At 36.8% G+C, this 20,843-nt stretch overlaps 7 protein-coding genes and 3 non-coding genes across 10 annotated transcripts; 6 read left to right on the forward strand and 4 right to left on the reverse strand.

Moving 5' to 3' along the window:
- Positions 1-269: 269 nt before the first annotated feature.
- LOC108568841 (peroxidase) lies at positions 270-3,865 on the forward strand (the record flags this gene model as incomplete). The annotated part of the gene is given in 9 exon segments (XM_017930156.1): positions 270-343; positions 561-651; positions 711-902; positions 1,315-1,511; positions 1,578-2,218; positions 2,274-2,406; positions 2,468-2,798; positions 2,856-3,134; positions 3,192-3,865. Coding segments are annotated over 9 exon segments (2,068 nt in total), but the record flags the coding sequence as incomplete, so codon positions are not given.
- Positions 3,866-4,191: 326 nt separating this feature from the next.
- Positions 4,192-4,308, reverse strand: Trnal-caa. The gene is made up of 2 exons: positions 4,271-4,308; positions 4,192-4,236 (listed from the first exon to the last, which is right to left on the reverse strand). It is a non-coding gene; the product is annotated as a tRNA-Leu (tRNA).
- Positions 4,309-4,444: 136 nt separating this feature from the next.
- On the forward strand, positions 4,445-4,518 carry Trnai-aau. Its single transcript has one exon. It is a non-coding gene; the product is annotated as a tRNA-Ile (tRNA).
- Positions 4,519-4,613: 95 nt separating this feature from the next.
- LOC108568853 (mediator of RNA polymerase II transcription subunit 18) lies at positions 4,614-5,448 on the reverse strand. The gene has a single exon (XM_017930199.1). The coding sequence runs from the start codon at positions 5,326-5,328 to the stop codon at positions 4,666-4,668; it is 663 nt and encodes a 220-aa protein (XP_017785688.1). The 5' UTR covers positions 5,329-5,448; the 3' UTR covers positions 4,614-4,665.
- A 251-nt stretch (positions 5,449-5,699) lies between these two features.
- LOC108568846 (dihydroorotate dehydrogenase (quinone), mitochondrial) lies at positions 5,700-7,226 on the forward strand. The gene is made up of 6 exons (XM_017930186.1): positions 5,700-5,766; positions 5,841-6,050; positions 6,108-6,307; positions 6,367-6,561; positions 6,614-6,963; positions 7,018-7,226. Exons 1-6 carry the CDS (start codon positions 5,755-5,757, stop codon positions 7,209-7,211), a joined length of 1,161 nt encoding a protein of 386 aa, XP_017785675.1. The 5' UTR covers positions 5,700-5,754; the 3' UTR covers positions 7,212-7,226.
- A 79-nt stretch (positions 7,227-7,305) lies between these two features.
- Positions 7,306-14,333, forward strand: LOC108568661. The gene is made up of 17 exons (XM_017929910.1): positions 7,306-8,065; positions 8,122-8,537; positions 8,592-8,750; positions 8,808-9,705; positions 9,755-10,177; positions 10,228-10,527; positions 10,580-11,145; positions 11,204-11,541; positions 11,599-11,776; positions 11,832-12,053; positions 12,112-12,279; positions 12,328-12,435; positions 12,490-12,752; positions 13,080-13,197; positions 13,256-13,576; positions 13,633-13,854; positions 14,063-14,333. Exons 1-17 carry the CDS (start codon positions 7,306-7,308, stop codon positions 14,312-14,314), a joined length of 5,712 nt encoding a protein of 1,903 aa, XP_017785399.1. The 3' UTR covers positions 14,315-14,333.
- On the reverse strand, positions 13,925-13,998 carry Trnan-guu. Its single transcript has one exon. It is a non-coding gene; the product is annotated as a tRNA-Asn (tRNA).
- On the reverse strand, positions 14,236-15,842 carry LOC108568740. Its single transcript, XM_017930036.1, has 2 exons — positions 14,622-15,842; positions 14,236-14,588 (listed from the first exon to the last, which is right to left on the reverse strand). Exons 1-2 carry the CDS (start codon positions 15,530-15,532, stop codon positions 14,315-14,317), a joined length of 1,185 nt encoding a protein of 394 aa, XP_017785525.1. The 5' UTR covers positions 15,533-15,842; the 3' UTR covers positions 14,236-14,314.
- Positions 15,843-16,104: 262 nt separating this feature from the next.
- On the forward strand, positions 16,105-17,600 carry LOC108568826 (BRCA1-A complex subunit BRE-like). Its single transcript, XM_017930129.1, has 4 exons — positions 16,105-16,285; positions 16,340-16,829; positions 16,890-17,269; positions 17,326-17,600. The coding sequence occupies exons 1-4, from the start codon at positions 16,201-16,203 to the stop codon at positions 17,517-17,519; spliced, it is 1,149 nt and encodes a 382-aa protein (XP_017785618.1). The 5' UTR covers positions 16,105-16,200; the 3' UTR covers positions 17,520-17,600.
- Positions 17,601-17,723: 123 nt separating this feature from the next.
- LOC108568836 (39S ribosomal protein L2, mitochondrial) lies at positions 17,724-18,775 on the forward strand. The gene is made up of 2 exons (XM_017930140.1): positions 17,724-18,244; positions 18,298-18,775. The coding sequence occupies exons 1-2, from the start codon at positions 17,785-17,787 to the stop codon at positions 18,726-18,728; spliced, it is 891 nt and encodes a 296-aa protein (XP_017785629.1). The 5' UTR covers positions 17,724-17,784; the 3' UTR covers positions 18,729-18,775.
- Positions 18,776-20,843: the final 2,068 nt, after the last annotated feature.

Consider the following 20,843-nt stretch of genomic DNA (forward strand, 5'->3'; position numbering starts at 1 on the left):
AAATTTACATAACATTTGTAAACAGATTCTATAGAGACTTTATACTATAATTATTCGATTAAAAGTTAAGAATTTAATCTTTATTACAATTGAAAGTCTATTAAAGGATTTAATTGAAGCAGTGAGTTATATCTTTGGTATTTTCATTATTCGTGACTACGAAGATTTACTGGTAACAGATTTATTTCTGGAATTGCTGCTACGTGCATAAACGTCCAAGCGTTTGTCCCAAATGTTTGATGTGAATATTTTTGTTTAACTAATTCCAGATACACCGGTCCACATACGTGCATCACATACGAGGCCGTCAATCAAGCGTATTTGGACGCCCGGAAGAGAATCCGTAAGTGAAACGAACGAGTACAACTCATTTTCCTTTCTACACTGTTATTTGTAAAAAAAGGAATAGGAATCAAATCCAAAAATAAAATAAAAACGGTTTACGCACGTAAACGTCCTCAATTTCACTTGCGTAACAGTTATTCGACCGATATAAATAAATATATTTTCAACGGATAAATTTGTGTATATTTTATAAATTTTACAATTTTCCTTTGCAGACGTTTCCCAACCGCACGGCGATTACAAGCCTGAAGATGTTGCCACAGTCGGTGAACTACTTTTGGATGTGTCCATCAACCTCGCAAGAACGTAAGACTTTGCATAGAGGAAATGGGATTGTTTTTAATCGTTATCTTATCTTCTTTTAGTTACGGTTTGTCGTACGAGGATATTGAGAAGGGTCTTCCTTTGATCGATACCACAAAGACTTTGATCAGAGAGGTGTGTCCTCCGTTCTTGTCCAACGTAGAGTGCAGGGCTGGAAAGTACAGGCGTTTGGATGGACTCTGCACGAACTTGGAACATCCCACTTGGGGAGCCACCAACACTCCATTCACCAGGTACATTTTACTTTACTGTTAAATTTCAATCATAATTCCTCAAAACTTAATGAAGAAATGTAGGCTTTTATGTCATATTAGCAGTATATTTTTGTTTTCAATTTAATTTTCGAACAGAATAAATTGTAAAAACTATTGCCTCATGAGAAACTAAGTATATCTTATCAGGTTTAAGAGCCAAGGCTGTTTCGTTCGAATAAGGGTCGAAAACGTTTGTAAATTGAAGAACGTTTTTAGCAAAAGTAAATGCATGTGAGCCGTCGTTGAATAATAGTCTCACACTCTCGCCTCTCTCGGATCGGCGACCTTTCTGTTGCACAATCGAAGCTGAAAGTGAATGACGAAGAAGTTGTAGAAGAAGAAGGAAAAAAAAGAGGACTTCCAATTTACCGTATGATCTCGATTCTTGCAGATTGATCGGGCCATTGTTCGCCGACGGTATGACCGCCCCTCGCATCAGTGTAACTGGAAAGGCTTTGCCACCATCCAGAGTGGTCTCCCGCACGATGCATCCAGATGAAGGATTCCACGATCACGCCGGTACAGTAATGGTCATCGCTTGGGGACAATTCATGGATCACGACTACACACTCACCGGAACCCCACTTGGTAAATCAATAAACTTAATTTCCATTAATATGAAGTTTCTATAATGTTTAAATGTATGTACTACAGATCCGCACAACAGGAACGATCCCGAAGAGTGCTGCAACAGGCCACCACATCTCAAGCATCCGTACTGTAACGAAATCGAAATCCCCGAAGACGATTACTTCTTCAGGTTGTTCGGTGTACGTTGCATGGACTTCGTCAGAGCTTTCCCAGGAGTGCGTCCCGGCTGCAGATTGGGATCCCGCAATCCATTCAACACCCTCACCGGTGTCCTCGATGGTAACACCGTTTACGGTGTGACAGAGAAGTTCTCGAGGAAACTGCGTGCCGGATACGGAGGACAATTGCGCATGAACCCCATCTTCCAGGAGTTCGGATTGAAGGATCTGCTTCCACTGAAATTGGACATCCCTGATGAAGGTTGCACCCGTCACAACGCTTCCATGTTCTGCTTCGAAGCCGGAGAGATCCGTGTCAACGAGCAATTGGTTCTCACCTGCATGCACACCCTGATGGCCCGTGAACACAACAGATTGGCCGAAGGTTTAGCTCATGTCAATCCTCATTGGGACGATGAAACCCTCTTCCAGGAAGCCAGACGCATCGTCATCGCCCAGATCCAGCACATCACCTATAACGAATTCCTTCCCATCCTCCTCGGCAAAGACGTTATGCAGAAGTTTGGAATCTTGTTACAAAAAGACGTAAGTTTAACTCATCAAATAATATAATTACAAATTAATACAAAATTTCTTTTAGGGATTCTGGAATGGGTATGATTCCAACGTGAACCCCAACGTAATCGACGCTTTCGCCGCCGCCGCCTACCGTTTCGGACACTCTCTTCTGCCCACAGCCGTTGAAAGATGGAGCAAGGCCCATAAATTCATCGGTAATTACAATTCTTAATAATATTCATACTTTTATTAATAAAAAAAATAACTTATTTGCAGCTTCTAAACGTTTATCGGATTTGATCCGTAGACCATTCGATTTGTACCGCGCCGGAGTCATCGACGAATACTTCATGGGTCTCATGAATCAAGTGGCACAAGCCATGGACGATTCCATCACCCAGGAGGTAACAAACCATTTGTTCAAGAAAGTAGGAGCTCGTCACGGTATGGATTTGGTCAGCTTCAACATGCAGAGAGGTCGTGAATTCGGTATTCCCGGATACATGGAGTTCAGGAAATTCTGCGGCCTCCCCGGCGCCGACACCTTCGACGAACTCTTCGGATCCATGCCCAACGAAACCGTCAGAAGATACACCAGCATTTTCGAGTAAGTCAAAATATTGAAAAATGTTGGAGATAAATTAATAAACGATATTTTTTGCAGACATCCAAGCGACGTTGATTTGTGGTCCGGCGGTGTCTCCGAAAAACCATTACCTGGCAGCATGTTGGGACCGACCTTCGCTTGCATCATCGCCACCCAATTCAGCTACTCCAGAAGGGGAGACAGATTCTGGTACGAATTGCCAAACCAACCATCGTCCTTCAGCCCAGAGCAACTGCAGGAAGTCCGCAAAACTAGAATGGCTAGGGTGATCTGCGACAATACCGATCTTATCGATACGATACAACTGTACCCAATGGTCCTTCCTGATCACGAGATGTAAGGCTAATCTCTACAACATTAACAATTACGAATTAACAAACGTTTCTTTTGCAGTAACCCAAGAGTACCTTGCAAGAGCGGAGTGTTACCGAGCATAGATCTGAGCAAATGGGCCGAATTCCCATCCGACCATCAGGGATTCCAGCACGGCGCCAACTTCGGTTTCGATATTGGAAAGAAATAGGATGTTTTTGAACGAGAAGAAATCTTAAGAAAATACATTTATTTTTTTATTATTGTTTTATGTACAGATGCCATTTAAATTATTATTATTATTACGACTATATGGAAATATATAAATATATAGGCGAACGCGATTCACTATACCAGGAAGTGAAAGGAATTCATCGCGGTAGACACTAAGATTGCATCCTCCCTTCTATATCTATATCTCTCTCTCAATCTCATACATCTTACTCTTTAATATAACATTACATTACATTTTTTTTTTTGTTTATACTAGCACCATAGTTTTCATTCGCAAAATACATGATAAGTGAAATAATGAAATAACGCAGAGAAAGCCTCTCTACCTCAAAAGAACTAAAAGAATGAAGTTTAAGTAAAGAAAAAAAAAACAATATATAAACACTCGTATATACACTATATATATAATTATACTTACGATATATAGCAGAAGCAATAGGAACGGTCTAAATTGTTATTTAAGTTCTTGCAAAATCGATTCACACCCACTTAGTCTGTATTTATTTAGTACTTAATTCTGTTTGCAATTTATTATCAACACATATTATTATTATTCCCTCCTCTTCACAATTGAATGAAAGAAAATTTATATTTTTTATGTACAGATTTATTATTTTTTTTATATATAATTACAACTTGTATATATACTTACATGGTATTAAATAAGTCAAAAATATTCCTTTCTCATTATTTATTACAACCTCATCATAAACTATTCCTAATCTTAATTACAGAACTAATTCAGATACAAAACTAACTCCTAGTTAACTCAAACGTGTAAATTATATAATAAAAATATTTAGTATGCAGTTTGAAAATTAGAATTAAGTTGTTTTGTAAAAGAATTTGTCAGAAGTGGGATTCGAACCCACGCCCTCAGAGAGGACCAGAATGCTCGAAGACCTGCATCTGCAGGCAAGGTAAACCTTGAGTCTGGCGCCTTAGACCGCTCGGCCATCCTGACATATAATATTTCTATCATTTTTCGTCGATAGACACACGAAGGTGCTATTAATGAATTATTCAAATTTAGATTACACAACTTAAATGAATATATCGTCGCCTACGAAAGAAACTTTTTTTATCAAGTTACATCATATGGCCCATTAGCTCAGTTGGTTAGAGCGTCGTGCTAATAACGCGAAGGTCGCGGGTTCGATCCCCTCATGGGCCAAATTCTTTTATAATTTTGCAACAAATCCTCCAAACAAATACATTAAATCTTCAGGTCAATAAACAAATATATAATTTAAAAAAAAATGATGTTTTATTTATAAATTATAATTGAATACATAAAAAAAGTTTTTATATTTTACTTAAATTAAGGTACATGTATTAATCTCTTATAATCGATTTTCTCCAATTCCACTAATGGCTTGAGCTGTTCAGCAAAGATCCTCATATCCTCAGCGATGGCATTCTGTCCAGATGGAGCAAGCACTGAGAGCTCCACCAAGTAGCTCTGTGATATAGGCTCAACACTCTCTCCAGGTTTGTTTGCAACCATCTTAAAGATTTTAGAAACTGTGATCTTCATTCTTCCCTTCCTGAACATGTAGCCTCTCGCAATATACTCAAAATCAATTCTGCATCCCAACTCAGTTAAGAATTCGACAATTGTGTTGCTGCAAGCCACATCCAAGCTTGATCTCACCAATGTGGGCCTGTTCCTTCCTCCCAACTCGTGCTGGCCCACATACCTCAATTGCCAAGGTGCATCTTGCACATCCAAAGCTCTCCTCACTCTCAGAGGAATTGCCATTTGTGGACTCGTGTTGCTACCTCTTAATGTGAAGCATAATTCATGATCATTGAAGGATTCTGGGCCACTGTCAACGTTATCACACAATCCTCTCAGCCTGTGCAGCAGGACTTCAACATACACATCCAGTATTGATCCTTGCAGCAAATACTCCTGATTCGGTATAATATTCGACCTCACTGCTGAAGTCAGCGAATCCATAGCAGACTGCGACTCCCACATCTTGTTTGAAACTTATCTTCTGTACTTAAAAAAAACGCTGATCTGCAAGGAGCAGAGTATACAATAACAAATAATAAGAAATGTCAGATTTATAGGTTATATTTATGTTTTTATCTTAAGTTGTTGGCTATCATTGATATTATTAAACATTCCTGCCAATAGAACAAAATCTATTCAAATTTGTAATAATTCTCCTTTTTTTAAATTTCTATCTTGTTATTAAATAGTAATTAAAATTATCCTATCTACGCTATTGTTTTCTTTTAGATTAATTACTTGATATTACTAAATAAAATGGATTTTCTTTATAAAATGTATGGTAGTTGGGTTGCATATAACAAGAAGTTATGAAAACCAAATGAGACGTGGGTATGTGCAATAATATGCGATAATTCGAATAATTTTAGGTTATTTTATTGGTCCACTATGAGTTTGAAGGTAATTTCCTTAATATTCGAATTAAAACAATAAAAATTGAATTGCATAAATAAATAAACATTTTCTATTTGCAGCACAAATTAAAGTCATTAGTTGTTGTCTCTATGGGAGGCATAGCCACTTTTGCAGCTATAAATGTTTACAAGCAAGATGAGCACTTTTACAAACATTATATTATGCCAGTAGTGCATCTACTTGATCCAGAATCTGCTCATCGATTAGGTATTGTTGTTAGCAAATACAGACTGCTGCCAAAAGCCAATTACACAGATCCCAAACAATTGGTGAGAATGAAATAATTCTAAGATTGCAAAGTAAAATGATTATTAATGTTATTGCAGAATGTCACAGTGTTTGGTAAAACTTTCTCAAATCCTATTGGAATAGCAGCTGGATTTGATAAGCATGCTGAAGCTGTGCTGGGGCTTCAAGACATGGGTTTTGGGCTAGTTGAAATTGGATCTGTTACTCCTCAACCACAAGAAGGTAATGCAAAGCCACGCGTCTTTAGGTTGAATGAAGATTATGCTGTGATCAATAGGTGATATTCGTAATTGATTTGTTATTAAAGAAATTCAATTGTACGCAATTATTTTACAGGTATGGATTTAATAGCGATGGTCACGAAGTCGTTTACAATCGTTTAAATAAACTACGGTCAGAGGCTAAATTCGATGGAGTGCTTGGAATCAATTTAGGTAAAAATAAAGAATCGCAGAGTGCCGTCAACGATTATGTAGCTGGTATAGAGAAATTTGGATCTTTAGCCGATTATTTAGTCATCAATATCAGCAGGTTTATTAAGCAATGAATGATGATTCGATTCTAATTAGATTTTTTTTTGTAGCCCAAACACTGTGGGTTTGAGGAATTTGCAGGGCAAAGAGCAGCTCAGGGATTTGCTGAAGAACGTTTTAGAGGCTAGAAATAAATTACAGGATCCAAAACCTCCGCTTTTACTGAAAGTCGCACCTGATTTGAGTACGCAGGAGAGGAAGGATGTGGCTGAAGTTATTAAATCTAAAGGATGTAAAGTGGATGGTCTCATTGTGAGCAACACGACGATACATGGAAGGAGCGCTTTGGAGAATAAAAGTAGAGATGAAACTGGCGGACTTAGCGGAAGACCAGTCAAAGAAGTTTCAACTGAGATGATTGCGGAAATGTACAAATTAACAAATGGTTTACCTATCATCGGTAAGAGGAATGACAATTATTATGATGTGAACCAATAGCGTTATTTGATTTTAGGTGTGGGAGGAGTATCTTGTGGACAGGACGCCTACGAGAAAATCAAGGCTGGTGCGTCGATCGTGCAGATTTACACGACGTTGGTCTTCGACGGACCTCCGGTTGTTACAAAGATCAAGAGGGAATTAGCTGAACTACTCGAACGGGATAACTACAAATCAATATCCGAAGCTGTCGGTGTTGACGCAAAATGAACTATTTTGTTTTCATTGAATTAATATATATATATATTGTTTTTTTTAACAAACGTCATATTTTTTTACTTTTTAATCTTTGAATCAAGCGAAAATGTCGAGGTTACGAAAAGCGGAGAAGAGCGGAATCATCGCCTCTTTGCCAGTGGCCATAAAATCCTCCAGTAAAGATTTATCCACATGGGTATCTGTCGTAATGGAAGAAGAATTACCCAACGTGAAAACCCAAACCCTAATCAAAGCTAAACCCAAGAAGAGGCGTTCGCTGAAATTACTGCTGAGTTTCTTAATGCAAATCGAAGAATTTTGGCGATCAATCCTCGTAATCTCCGTGATCCTACAATTCTTCTCCATCACGTACACTCATTTCATTTGGAAACCTAAACATTTCATAAACAACCTCTTCTACGTTATTTTACTGTGCGAAATAATTTATTTCTTCAACGTCGTCTCCGGCGTACTCGTGCCTAAGATCTTCAAAGACAGACGTATAAAACACATGCAGGTGGCTTGCGATGTGGTTTTGCTATTACCGTTCTGGCAAATCTACTATGTTTCCACTTTTAAAATGGACTTGGTGTTCATTGCTCTTCGCAGTTTAAGCTTATTTAGACTGTACAAAGTTCCCATCTTCTTTGAGAATTGTTATAAAAAGCTACACAAAATTAGCTCCTTCATTTTGGTCGAAGTTTTAATTTATACCGGTGTATTAATCCAATTGACCGCTTGCTTTTGGTACAACTATGATAACAAACCTTCGAACTATTTGGAATCACTTTACTACAGCTATTTGAGTTTGTTCAGTTACGGTGGTTTGATGACATCTATGAAAAGCATATCGCAAATCACCATTGGTGAGTTTAAGTTGTAAATTCTCAAATTCGTTTATAAAACCAATTTTATTTAATAGGTTTAGGAATGTTGTTTTGCTATTTGCTGTTGATCTACTACGCTTCCAATATGTTTCTGTTGAGCGTCGCTAAGAAACGAAGAAAGTATGAGCTTCTGGAAGAATACAGGAACATGAGGAAGTATTGTCGTGAGGAGGCTACGATGGATCAGAGTTTTCTATCAAATTTGAAAGAGTACTACAAGCAGGTTTGGCTCAGCAAGTTAGGAGCACGCGAAGTGGAGGTGTTCTATTTAGCGCCGAACACTATAAGAGCTAACATGCTGTTCGACATTAATCTGCCTGCTCTCAGACGATCGCTCATCTTCAAGAACTCTTCTGAGGCTTACTTTCGGCACTTGGCCACCACCATGAAACACGAGTTCTACATCAAAGGTCAAATGATTTACAAGCAGAACGAACTCAAGAATAAAATGGTATATTTTATTATAAATATTGAACTGGATTTTGAATTATCTACTTTTATGTAGATTATCATTATCACTGGAGTAGTTGAGGTGTTATCTGAAGAAGACGAAAACAGTCCATTGATAGCATTTGGTCCTGGTACTTGCTTAGGAGAATCATCTCTTCTTCTAACCTTAAGGTCTAAGTCTTCGGTGATGGCTACGACCTTCGTGGAATTACAAGTAAGTTATCTTATAAAATTCAATAAAGTAAAAAGTAATTGTCATCATATAATTTAGGTTTTGTACCGTGAAGATTTCTACGCGACAATTCCGTTTTACACGAAGCAATACACGAAAGTCTTCAAGTACATCAGGAATCGAGTGCACGAGGCGCGTATTCGCTCCACAAGAAACAACAGAAAACTGTCTTCTATAAAGAAAATCAAAGAATCCTGCATGGTGGATGAAACTTCAATCCTAAAATTATACTGTCTGCACAAGGAGCATACATTCTCAAGGCTCATAGACGCGCACTCTACTTTATATCGAATCTGGGAAATGTTCATAGCTTTGCTCGCTGTATTCGTGAGCATCTCGTACCCGTACTACATAGCTTTCGAAAGGAAATTCCCGCAAACCTTGTACATACCATCCATCTTCATCGAGTTTCTGTTTGTGCTCGATATTCCCTTAATCCTGGTCACGAAGACATCGAGGAGCGAAACTTCACTGAAAAAGTTGATTTCCGCAAAACTAAACACCTTCACTTTCTACATCGATCTTTTTGCTGCCTTTTACTTCGAATACTTTGCGTATCTATTCGAAAACAACGATAGATACTTTTACCTCTTCAAATTGAATCGATTGCTGAAATTCTATCGCGTTGTGGCTTTATTGAAGAAAATCAATGGATATGAAGGTTTAAAGAGTTTATTTGTGTGCCTCGTGTTGATTTTTTGGTCATCAACTGCTGTTTATTTGGGAACGTGTTTCAACCACATCTGCACCGATGGTGGATGGTACAAGTTGAAGATGATTCAAGAAAGCGGAAATCAAACTGCAGCACCAATATTCAAAGAGCGTTTCTTGTTCTCCACTTACTTCGCATTGTCATACATAACGCGCTTTGAAATTCACGAAATATTCTTGAAGAATTTCATTGATATCCTCATCGTTTGCGCTTTAGTAGCAATTGGTAAGTTTTGGTATATAAAATTGAATTGTTTATTATTTGGCAATTTCAGCTGCGCTTATGTGGGGGTATTGCATGGGACAAATCGGTGCTGGATGTTATTTGAAATTGAGAAGGAGATTAAAGTTCGTTCAAGATGTTGAATCGATTAAAGCGCTTTGCGCGAAGACAAAGATGTCTTTGCGATTGGAGACGCGTCTTCTGAATTACTACTACTTGCAATGGGAGCACAGGAAATCTTTCGACTACCAAAACAACTTGCACAAAAGCTTGGAGGATGAGCTTTTAAGGGAAGAACGAATTAATACTTTGAGGACGATTCCTATGTTTGGTGAAAACGATGAAGAGTTCTTAAAAGCCGTAGCTCTTCGGTCCAAAATGTACATCCTACCACCAGGAGACATCGTCACTTATTACGGAAGCATGAACAAAGAGATGTTCATCATTAAAGAAGGATATTGCGTTTATAAAAATTGTAAGTTACAAAATAAATGTATGAAAATTAATTATTGTGTTATGCTTCAGGTGGTGGATTTTATAGAAGAATGGGACCGAATTCTGTATTCGGTATGTGCTGTTTATTCTTCAACTTACCGGAGGTGCTGACTGTGAGGACTTTGACTCACTGCAAGTTAATTTCCATCGATGGTTCGGCTCTGCAAATCTCGTTAAATATGTTTCCGGAAATCAACAGAACTATAAAAAGCATCTACAAAGAGGTCATCTACAACAACGCCAGAGATTTCATCGAGATGCCTGAGCTCACTTACTTTGAAAACGATAGACCTAGAAGTTATTTCGACTGGAAGAAGATTATCAACAAAGGTATTAAAATTGATCTTGCATATTACCAAAACCTATATAAATTTAATTGTAGCGTCTCTGGTGAACGTTTTGCATTTTTGCAAGAAGTACTCGGAAAGTTACGATTATCCTTTTCGGAATCACGACACGCTTTACTTACTGAAATACATTCTTCTGCCATTGACGATTCTACCAAATGGACTTGTTATGTTTACTTGGATCTTTCTGCGTTTGCTCGTCTGCTTCCTCTACGCTTATTTAGAACCAATGCAATTCATCTTAACTCCATTTCACGCCAACTTTCATCTGCTTATGTTCGCTCTAGATTTCATCACCTATTTAGATCTGTACGTTTTGTTTCACCTCTGTTTCTATGGAGATCACAACCAGTTGATCTTTCATCCGTTAAGAACAGCTGTAAACTATGCTAATAGCTCGTTTACTATCGATTTACTTCTTTGCTTTCCTTACGAGATTGCTCTGAAAATCTTCCTTCCTAGCCACGACGAAAACCATACCATTGAAGCCCACCAAATAAGCCCACACTTCATGCATTGCTCCGTGAGATTAGTTAAAATCCTACAAGTTTACAAACTGTTCGTGGCTTTCAACACTTGGGAAAACAACATCTACTTTAAAGTAAATAAATTTAAATACGCATTCCTCTAATAGATTAATTAAAATTTAACATTTTTAGGTGATTTGGGTGAAAATTTTAAAGTTCACCTGCATCTACATTCTTCTCATGAACTTGTTGACTTGCTGCTTAATAGTATCCAGCTGCGAGTATGTTCACAGCGAGCACAAACATTCCACATTCGATTATAACTCGATGCGTTTAGAATGCGAAAAACAATCGTGGTTAAACAGATCGAAATACATGAACGACAATTCTTTCGTGGATATTTACACGACCGGTATATATTGGGTGACGAATATGATGGTTGGGTTGAATTTTTGGGATCTTATGGTGCAAGGCGGATCCAACTTGATTCTCTGCATATTTACAATACTTGTTGGAAACTTATTCCTCGGGTTCGTGCACAAATCTTAATAAAAATCCTTCTTTATAATATTCTTTATAATTTTTAGATATACGTTAGCCACGTTCATGTCTTTTGCTATAAACCATGATAGCACTGTGATTAAATACAAGAAGGAAGTGAAAGATCTGAAGAGGTTCATGGAGCACGAAAAAGTTGACAAATATTTGAGAAGAAAATTATTAAAGAACGTGTTGTATATTTGGAGACGGACTAAAGGAATCAATGTATGAATATATTGTTTAATTAATATTGAATTTGCTATTAAGAAATTATTTATAGAGTATCGATATGTTCTCGTGTCTTCACACTACTTTGCTGCAAGATACTTTATCGTTTCTGTACGAAGAGACGTTGCGACAAGTGCCTTTATTCAAAGGGTTGGATAGATCCTTTTTGAGGATAATGTCGATGATCGTTAAACCCCAATACTTTCTCGAAGGTCAGGAGATCATCCGATACGAAGACATCGTTGATGAATTCTACATTTTGCGTCGCGGAACGGTTGGTTCACTGAAAATTTAATTTAGCAAAACGAAACCTATTTTCTATTAATATTTAGGTGGAAGTGGAATTAACCAGAAGCGAATTAAAAATGGATTTGAGAAGAGGCAGTTTGTTTGGGTATTATTGCAATGAAACTGTACCTGTGATGAGCATCAGGGCAACAGCTATAACCAACGCAGACGTTCTTTGCATTCGCACCATCGACTATTACAACATTTTAAAGGTATTTTATTAAATTTAGAAAAGTATTTATACTTAAATTATCTTTAAGAATTACACCAAATTCAATTACAAGATTAAAGATGTAATGAGCGAGTACAAGGACTTTATGCCAAACAAATACTGTGAAGCCAACATTGACGTTGTTGTGTACAAAAGGGTTGAAGTTATATTTAAATTGTACAGATTTAGATATTAACTACTTAAATTTTAGGGAAATACGGTTGAAAAGAATCCGAGCTTCAAGATGCGAAAAGTGGAGAAAATCTTCAAGTCTTTGGAACACTTCTACTTAATATCTTCATATCTGAGCTGTTTACTAGTGATAACGCAGTTTTGCTTCAGAAGTAGATGCATGTTTTTCACCACTGCCACAATTGACTTGATTTTCTTGATGAAGTTCACTTTAAACTTCTATCAGCCGTTCTACGATAACTTCGCGGATCTTGTTATCAACAAACATCGCATAAAGAAACGGTGATATTCTTTATATATAACATTTTTGTTTAAATTGATAATTGCTTCCAAACTGTAGGTATTTAAAAAATAAATGGCGAGTCATTTTTGATTTCTTCACTATGGTAATACCATTTGCTGGAAATCTGATATTTTATACAGGATTTGCGATGAGAGATTCTTATTACAAAAGTGCTTACATCAAAAGCGTAGCCATTCTTCGAGTCTGCTACATCTTTGATTACTTTAGAGCTAGAATGGAGAATATTGAAATTAATCAAATCAAACTGAGAATATTGTAAGAATTATTTGACTAATTATTAGTTTTTTAAAGTTTAAACATTTCAGGCAATTGATGGTTTGGGGCTCTCTGTTCGTGCTTTACCTTTCCAGCATTTGGTTTCTTGTGATGTGTCCCTTCGGGGAATGCGAATCTTTGAAAGTTTTTCCCAAAGACAAAGCAAACGTAATTAACTAATCATATTTGATTATGTTTGCTTACAAATTACATTTTTTTTTTGTAGAGCAAATATACGATGTTTGCGAGTTGCCTGTTCTTCGTCATAAACATCATCTGCGGCTCGGGGTTCGTCGAAGTCGACTTGCAGCTCAAAATGCATAAAATACTTGTAATCTTCATGATCATATCATCAAGGATATTCATGATATTCACAGTGAATACAGTTATTAACATGATTTGGATTCACGTCGGTTTGATCATGAGGTACGAATCGAAGTTGGAGGAACTTAGGGATTTCATGAGATGCGCCAGAGTTAACGAATTCCAAGTGCGGAAGGTGCTGAAATATTTGGTAAATCTGTGGACGTACGATGGAGGATGCAATGTAAGGATTTTTATCCTAATTAATTTATTTTTAATATTTCCTATTTTTTTGTTCAGTTTCCTGTTCTAGTTGATAAACTGCCTTCGCCTCTCGTCAAAGAATTGAAGATTGAACTTTATTTACCGCTACTAATGAAATCGTATCTGTTCAATGGTACAGAGGAATTGTTCCTTAAAAATATTGCAGTTCTCTTGGATCGAAGCATTTATTATCCTGGTAATTTCATCGTCTACGATTGCCAAATTGATGAATGCATGTACTTTATAAAGAGTGGACAAGTGAGCATTTACTAAAATATTTATTAATAATTTTACATGTTTTATAATATAAATTTGGTGGCAAAAGAAACGCCCCCGGGTGGACTCGAACCACCAACCTTTCGGTTAACAGCCGAACGCGCTAACCAATTGCGCCACGGAGGCTGCTTGAACACATTTTCCCACCACTCCGTCTCCAATTCAAACGCTAATTACTTGTAATTTGTAGGTAGAAATCCTGACGATCAACACTAATTTAACGGAAACTATACACGATGTGCTACATGAGATGGAGATGTTCGGTCTGGCGCAGGGATTATTCAACAGAATACCGCATCACTTCACGTTCAGAGCCAGGACAAAAGTGGAAATCCTCACGTTGCAGTTGGAGAAATGGGATTATCTTCTTCGGTACTACGAGAACAGTAAGCAAATTGTGTACAAGAGAATTAGGAATGCGCACATGCAGCTCAACAAGTAATCATTGGTTGAGTTGTATGATGATGATAAGATTGGAGGCGACGACGCCGAAGAGCGAGAGTAATAAGGATATGTTTATATCGAAGAAACCAGCAGCCGAAAAATTATCCACGGAAGAGCATTGATCCGCGAACAGCGCCAAATCTTCGCGTCCTTCGTCGTTCAAATGCATTTCCAATAGGATTTTGTAGCAAATGTTTGCTGTTTTCCTGGCATTCGCAGAGACGACGTCGCAGGATACGATCACCATAACTCCGAACACCTTAACAAAATCGCTTGTAACTTTTATTCATATATTATCAAATAACATACTTACTAATAGTAATATAGCTATCAAGAAGTTGATTGCAATTAGATCGTCGTTGTCGACGGAAGTCTTCGATTTGTGCATCGAAAATATAACTATAGAGTCAAAAGCGTAGAGTAATTGCACGACGATGTTGAGCGAAATGAAAAGCATGTTCCATCCGAAGACATCGTTGAATCTCATCGCAATTTCGCTTAAAGTAGTGAACAAACCCCACATTCGCAAAACCCCGTTCTTCTGCTGAAACTTGTAGCTCTTCTTGAAGTCCGTAATCACGAACATGCTTAACGAATTCTGGCTGATCTCTTTGATCAACATCCCGTTTGCCGTCTCGTATCTGTACTTTAAGCAAATAGCGAAATTGTAGTTGATCAAAGAGGACACGAATATGAAGTACAGCAGTATGTTGTAGAAGATGATCTGTTGCAACGGAATCAATTTGTAGGTGATGTAGCATTGGTAGATGATCATAGCTAAACAGTAGATGTGAGCCACGAGAACCTCAATGTAGAATAGCCTATTGGAACTCTTTTTGTCGTGATTATGTTTCACAAAAATTTCGACTTCGTGAAACATGTGTAGAAGTTGCTTCCACTTGTCGCGGTTCCAAAATATTGCGCTGCAAATAACGTTCACTTGGGACGCGGCGGAAACGAACATCGTCGCTATATACGTAACTAGCGTAGTTATGGACAACTCTTTATAATTCAGCATAATCATAAAGTCCACGTAGCCTATTATGAATAGGGAAACTATGATTATGGCTCGCACTTGATCCCATGTGGAGACGATCACTTCGTTCCTCTTGAAATCGTAATTGGGCGTTTGGCATAACCAGCTTGATAAGTTGTATAGAAGATGAATAGCTCTCAAAGAACGTTTTCGATTGATTGGCATCTTGCTATTGTACATTAAGCACAGAAAATCCTTCTTATATAACGAGTCCGCATAATAAGCTCCATTACGCCTTCCCTTTGTTATGAGCGTTACCGCACAAAAACTTAGTTAATGGATTCTTTTAAACTGCTTCTTCATATATTCCAATACAAAGCAACTTTTACTTACATCTAATACTATTGATGATATACTTTATATTATTGATCATCCACGCAAGCTAATTACATCACAGAACATAAATCATAAACGAAAAAATGGAAACCTTTTCGGATACGCTGAAAAACTCATTGGATCGCAACGTTAGTTCCAAAGACGTTTGCACGAATCGTAGCACCGTAGTTTTTAGAAATCCCATCAAAATCAATAAAACATCTTCCTTTAAAAATCTTATAAAGATAAATAAATTGGAAATCACATAGAAATCAATAAGATCCTGAAAATCCTGAAATTAAAGAAAACATGATGATTTCAATAGAAAAGTAGAAAATGCAACATTATTTTAGGAAAAGTCCTATGGATAATTAATTAAGAAATTACTGATTTTGAGAAACATAAACACATTATTTATGTTCTCCATTCATCTGTAAAAAATCTATTTAGTATATAGTATAAATGTCAGTGAAATTTTGAGGTTATAAATTTTCACTGAATACAACAAATGTAAATACTATTAATTAATCGCTATGGAATCAAATAAGGAAACGCTGCAGAAATTTCCGAAAACCATACGCAAATATATTCAGGAGCTATGGTTGGATGGTACAATTGGTGAGTGTTTAATAATAAAAAGAAAAAGTAATATTAAAATTTGCTAACTTTTAGTATTATCCTGCGGCAATGTAAACATATACACTGATGACAAGAAACCCATCTATGGCAATGACCTTTCGCAAGGAACAAACTTTGTGGTGTGCATACCATTCGCTGGCAAGATACTCAACTGGGAGATAATTTTCAACGATGAGGATCTCTCATTGGCCCCAGACTTTGATTTCATAGATGATGAGTTTCTCCTGGACCCAGACATTGATGTTATTGAAACTGATGTTCCATCTTTAGCCAAATGGGACATTGAGGATTCCAAAGGTTTAGTTGCAGTTATCAAAGAGTTTTTAGTGTTGTACAAGAAGTATCAGTTTCTGAAGTTGCAAGATAATAGATATACAAGGCAGTACATGGAATACAGCTTGCTGAATGAGGAATTGGGAATCACACAGGATGAAATTGAAGTGCTGATCGATCAGAAAGAATCAGTGCATTTCTTGATTGCACTGAAAATAGATTGCAGTAATTTACCACCTCATGCACAAAGGTATATAAGTGAATATTGTTGTTGTTTTCTTATTGTATGGTATGGTTTTTTAATTTACAGAGAATTCTTTGCTGGTGGTAAATGCTTGAATCCAGGTGGTGATTCAGCAACTCTCAAAGTTACCTATGTAGGGAATAAAGTTACAACAACTGTTGTACTCTCTCCAAGGCTGGAGGAGATCCTGTGCAAAACGAATCAATTGAATTTTCCTCCATTCAACAAGGACAGCGGTTTGGTAGAGTACGTTCCGTTGGTACATCAAGCTGTGCAGAATCGCATACAGCAGATTCGAAATCACTACAATCTCTGTAATAACTTCATCAGCGCTTTCTTGGCGTATCAAGGCCACAGCGTATTGGAATACGATAGTATTAACTTCATGAAGATATCCTTAATGCTGGAAGTCGAGAATGCGTATAGCGTTGTTACCATTACATTAGGTAGGTTAATTAATAACGTTGAATTGTCATAGATTTTAACGCTTTTAACTTTGCAGATAACAAATTCCCGCAGAGCAAACCCAAGGTGCAGTTGCTATCAATTTCCCATAAGAAGAATGATATACCTCATGTTGAGAACTTGGCCTATCCTTACAGCCCCAAATGGACCATGGAGTTCCTAGCCAATAAGATTTTGACCCAGCTAGCAGAAGCTGTACCAATGTTCAAAGAAGACTGTATTAAGTTTTAATCCATCAAGTAAATCGCGATCGCTTCTACCACTTATATAATAAGCTTATATAATACAATACTGTATATCTTTATTATTTTATTTTTAAAATATAATCAATTTATAAACGTTGATGTTATTTAAATTATAGTTATGCATAAGTAATGCAAAGAAATGTTTATTTAACAATTCAAATTTTAAATAGGGCGCATGTGTATGTGTATCAAAGAAACTATAACATAACCTCCAACAAAATATAGTGAGAGGTTATATTTTCGTCTGAGATATGGGAACTTTAACTAGGGCTCTGCAAAGGCTGTGCATCTCGGAACTATCCGCAGCTCCAAAGCTGATAATTCCAGTTCGTCACAGGAAGTATGTGGAGAAGCCTACACCTGGTTTGGGCATCAGTTACAGGAGGATTGTGCATTATCCGGAGGAGTACACAGTGAAACCTTTGGATGTGACGAATCTGGGTGGACGTGATCCTGTTAGCGGTAGATTGGTGGCAAAAGGTATTGGGGGTGGCATCAAACATAAATTCCATTGGGTGCAATGGAAGAGGGAGGGACCAAAGGAAGGTCCACCAAAGGTTGAGAAGGTTGTCAAGATAATTGTGGATGGATGCCGGACATCTCACATTGCTTTGATTGCCCATGAGAATGAGCTCAAATACTATTTGGCTACAGAGAATATGAAGCCTGGTGATTTGATCAGGACTTCGATGCATATTCCTAGGATTCCAGGTAGATTTAATGAAACATTCAACATAGTTTAAATTAAATGTTTTTGTTTTCAGTGAGAGCTTATGAAGGTGATTCTTATCCCTTGGGAGCATTATCTATTGGCACTCAGATCAACAGTGTTGAGAAGTATCCAGGATTGGGTGGATTCTTGGTGCATGCAGCTGGTGCGTATGCCACAATTGTACGGAAAGCTCCTAACAATAGGGTTGTAATTCAATTACCCAGCAAGAGGGAATTTGCATTACCTGAAGGATGCATGTGCACTGTAGGAAAGTTGAGTAATGCAATTCATGGTTCAACTCCAATTGGATCTGCGCAGAGAAACAGGGAATTGGGAAACAGGCCAAGATCTGGTCTTTGGCAGAGGAAGAGCGGAAAGCACGGAAGGAAGATCAGGAGATTGCCGCCGGTTAAAGAAATTACCAGTGGAAATAACAAGAAACAGGAAATTATCAAATTGAGCCTGGATGGAATTCACTGTTGATTACATAGATATTTTTAGTTAATAATAAATTTACATAAATTATTTGATATTCGTTTTTCTTTTTCTTTTACATACAAATAACAATTTCGTTAAGATTTACTAGGTGTGATAAACTTTTGGAATAGAAGCGGATAAGAGACGTTGTACACTTGAAATCCTTGCTCCTCCAACTCTTCGATTGTCTCCGGATTCAAAGATCTCAAAATTTCCAATCTCTTTAACATTCTGTTCTTAACAATCAAACTTCGAACAACCTTGATGAACTTCCCCATAACGATGTACCGTTTGAACCAAGGCTCCAAAGTTTTTGGCGTTTCAATGGGATTATCCAGTTCCTTAAAACATTTCATTTCATAAATTAATCCTTAAATGTCACCATGCAAAACTAACTCCATAAATGGGCCTTAAAGTCCTTTTTCTCAAAACAAACCCTTCACCCTTTTTAAAATGATCGCTGTGTGTAGGTTTCTGAAACAATTAAACTCTTTCAATCAAAACTTTCTTGCATTCAATCAAGATACAACAAACGTCTATTCTGTTCAAGAACTCGAACTTCATGGACATGTCACCGTCGATGTCTAATTTAACTTTATCGCTCGCCAAGACCATCTTGTTGAGATCCTTGTACTCCTTCACGGACTCATGGAACTGCTTCTTCTTCAGTTCATAAATATCGTAATCCTCGTCGCGATATCGAGCTGACGGATTCAGCAGTTCTCTTTTACCGTGAACGGGCGGTCCTCTGTCCAAAATCTTTTTATTCACATCGTGCTGAGTTAAAATGCGATTTCTCTCGCACATTTTTGATCTCTAAAATATTATTTCAAAATAGCAAAGCATGCTTTATATTTATTTCCACAACCGAATACTTTTCAATATTGTTAAGATGCATGTTTGGCGATTTAATTAACAGGAGAGGTTAATTTCAAATTTATTTACAAATATGTATTTAGATACCTAAAGAATGATGTTTCATCATTCGTTTGCTACTAAAATCATTAATATTGGTCAATTAATAAGAAAGTTATTAAGCTTTAATATGTCCATGGTTTTCTCGAATGAAAATGCAAATCCCCCTTGAATCTCAGCAAATTTGATAACTTGTAGCACTTCCACTTTCTGGTAAATTAAAAGAAGACAACTATAGATGCCTTTAGCTACTATCAGCTTCACTTAAAATAATAACATTTTTTTTCTTCCGCCTGCTACTTTCCTCTAGGAAGAGCCTCTTCCATTTAACTGCGTCCTGTCCACGCATTACGCCAATCGCAATCTGTATTGTAGTGAAAAGTTTCGAGGATAGGTGGAGAAATAATAACTTCATTTACTAATCAATTGTTGACAATTTATTTTCTATTTTGTATTTTCTATTTTTTTACTATTTGCAATCAATGCAAATACTTATATGAAGACACTAATTCAGATTGTTGTACGAAAAATGATTTGTTCAAGTTATCATAGCCTCTGATATTACTTTTGTTATAGATGGTTATTAACATTTTGAAGTGGTACTTGCCTAAAATGACATACCTCAGATACCTCCTCGCTAATCCTAGTCTCCTAGTGCAAATCGAAATTTTCAGTCATTTTAGAGAACCATAGGGGGGAGACTTGCGTTTCGATTCGCAAAAACCGCGTACACTTGAAAGCTTAATAACTTTCTTATTAATTGACCAATATTAATGTATTTAGTATCAAATGAAAGCGAAAGAATCATTCTTTAGAACTGTAAATTAAAATTTTCAAATATATATGCATAAAATCATTTTATGATTTTTTTTTTCAATTTGCAATTATACCTTTATTTTTTTTTTAATTAATCGATTAACATATTAAACTGTCAATTAAAGATACAACTACAACCTTTCCTATAAGCGTACTACCGAAATTGTAGTTTGCACGGTACATATACCATAAGTTATCAAAATTAAGCATTTTAAACTCTTTCTCAATCAATATTTTTGTTTTTTTTAATTACGTATTAATGAGATTTTCTATTTTACTCTCTTGGATGTATAATTAATCTGAAATCATAAAAATCTATAAAATGTGAAAACACTGCTTTCTCGAGCGATAATTTGCATTCCCCAAACATTCAGCTTTCATATGCATCTT

The sequence above is a fragment of the Nicrophorus vespilloides genome, unplaced genomic scaffold (assembly GCF_001412225.1).
Source record: "Nicrophorus vespilloides isolate i.1.1-1 unplaced genomic scaffold, Nicve_v1.0, whole genome shotgun sequence".
In the NCBI taxonomy this organism is placed as follows: domain Eukaryota; kingdom Metazoa; phylum Arthropoda; class Insecta; order Coleoptera; family Silphidae; genus Nicrophorus; species Nicrophorus vespilloides.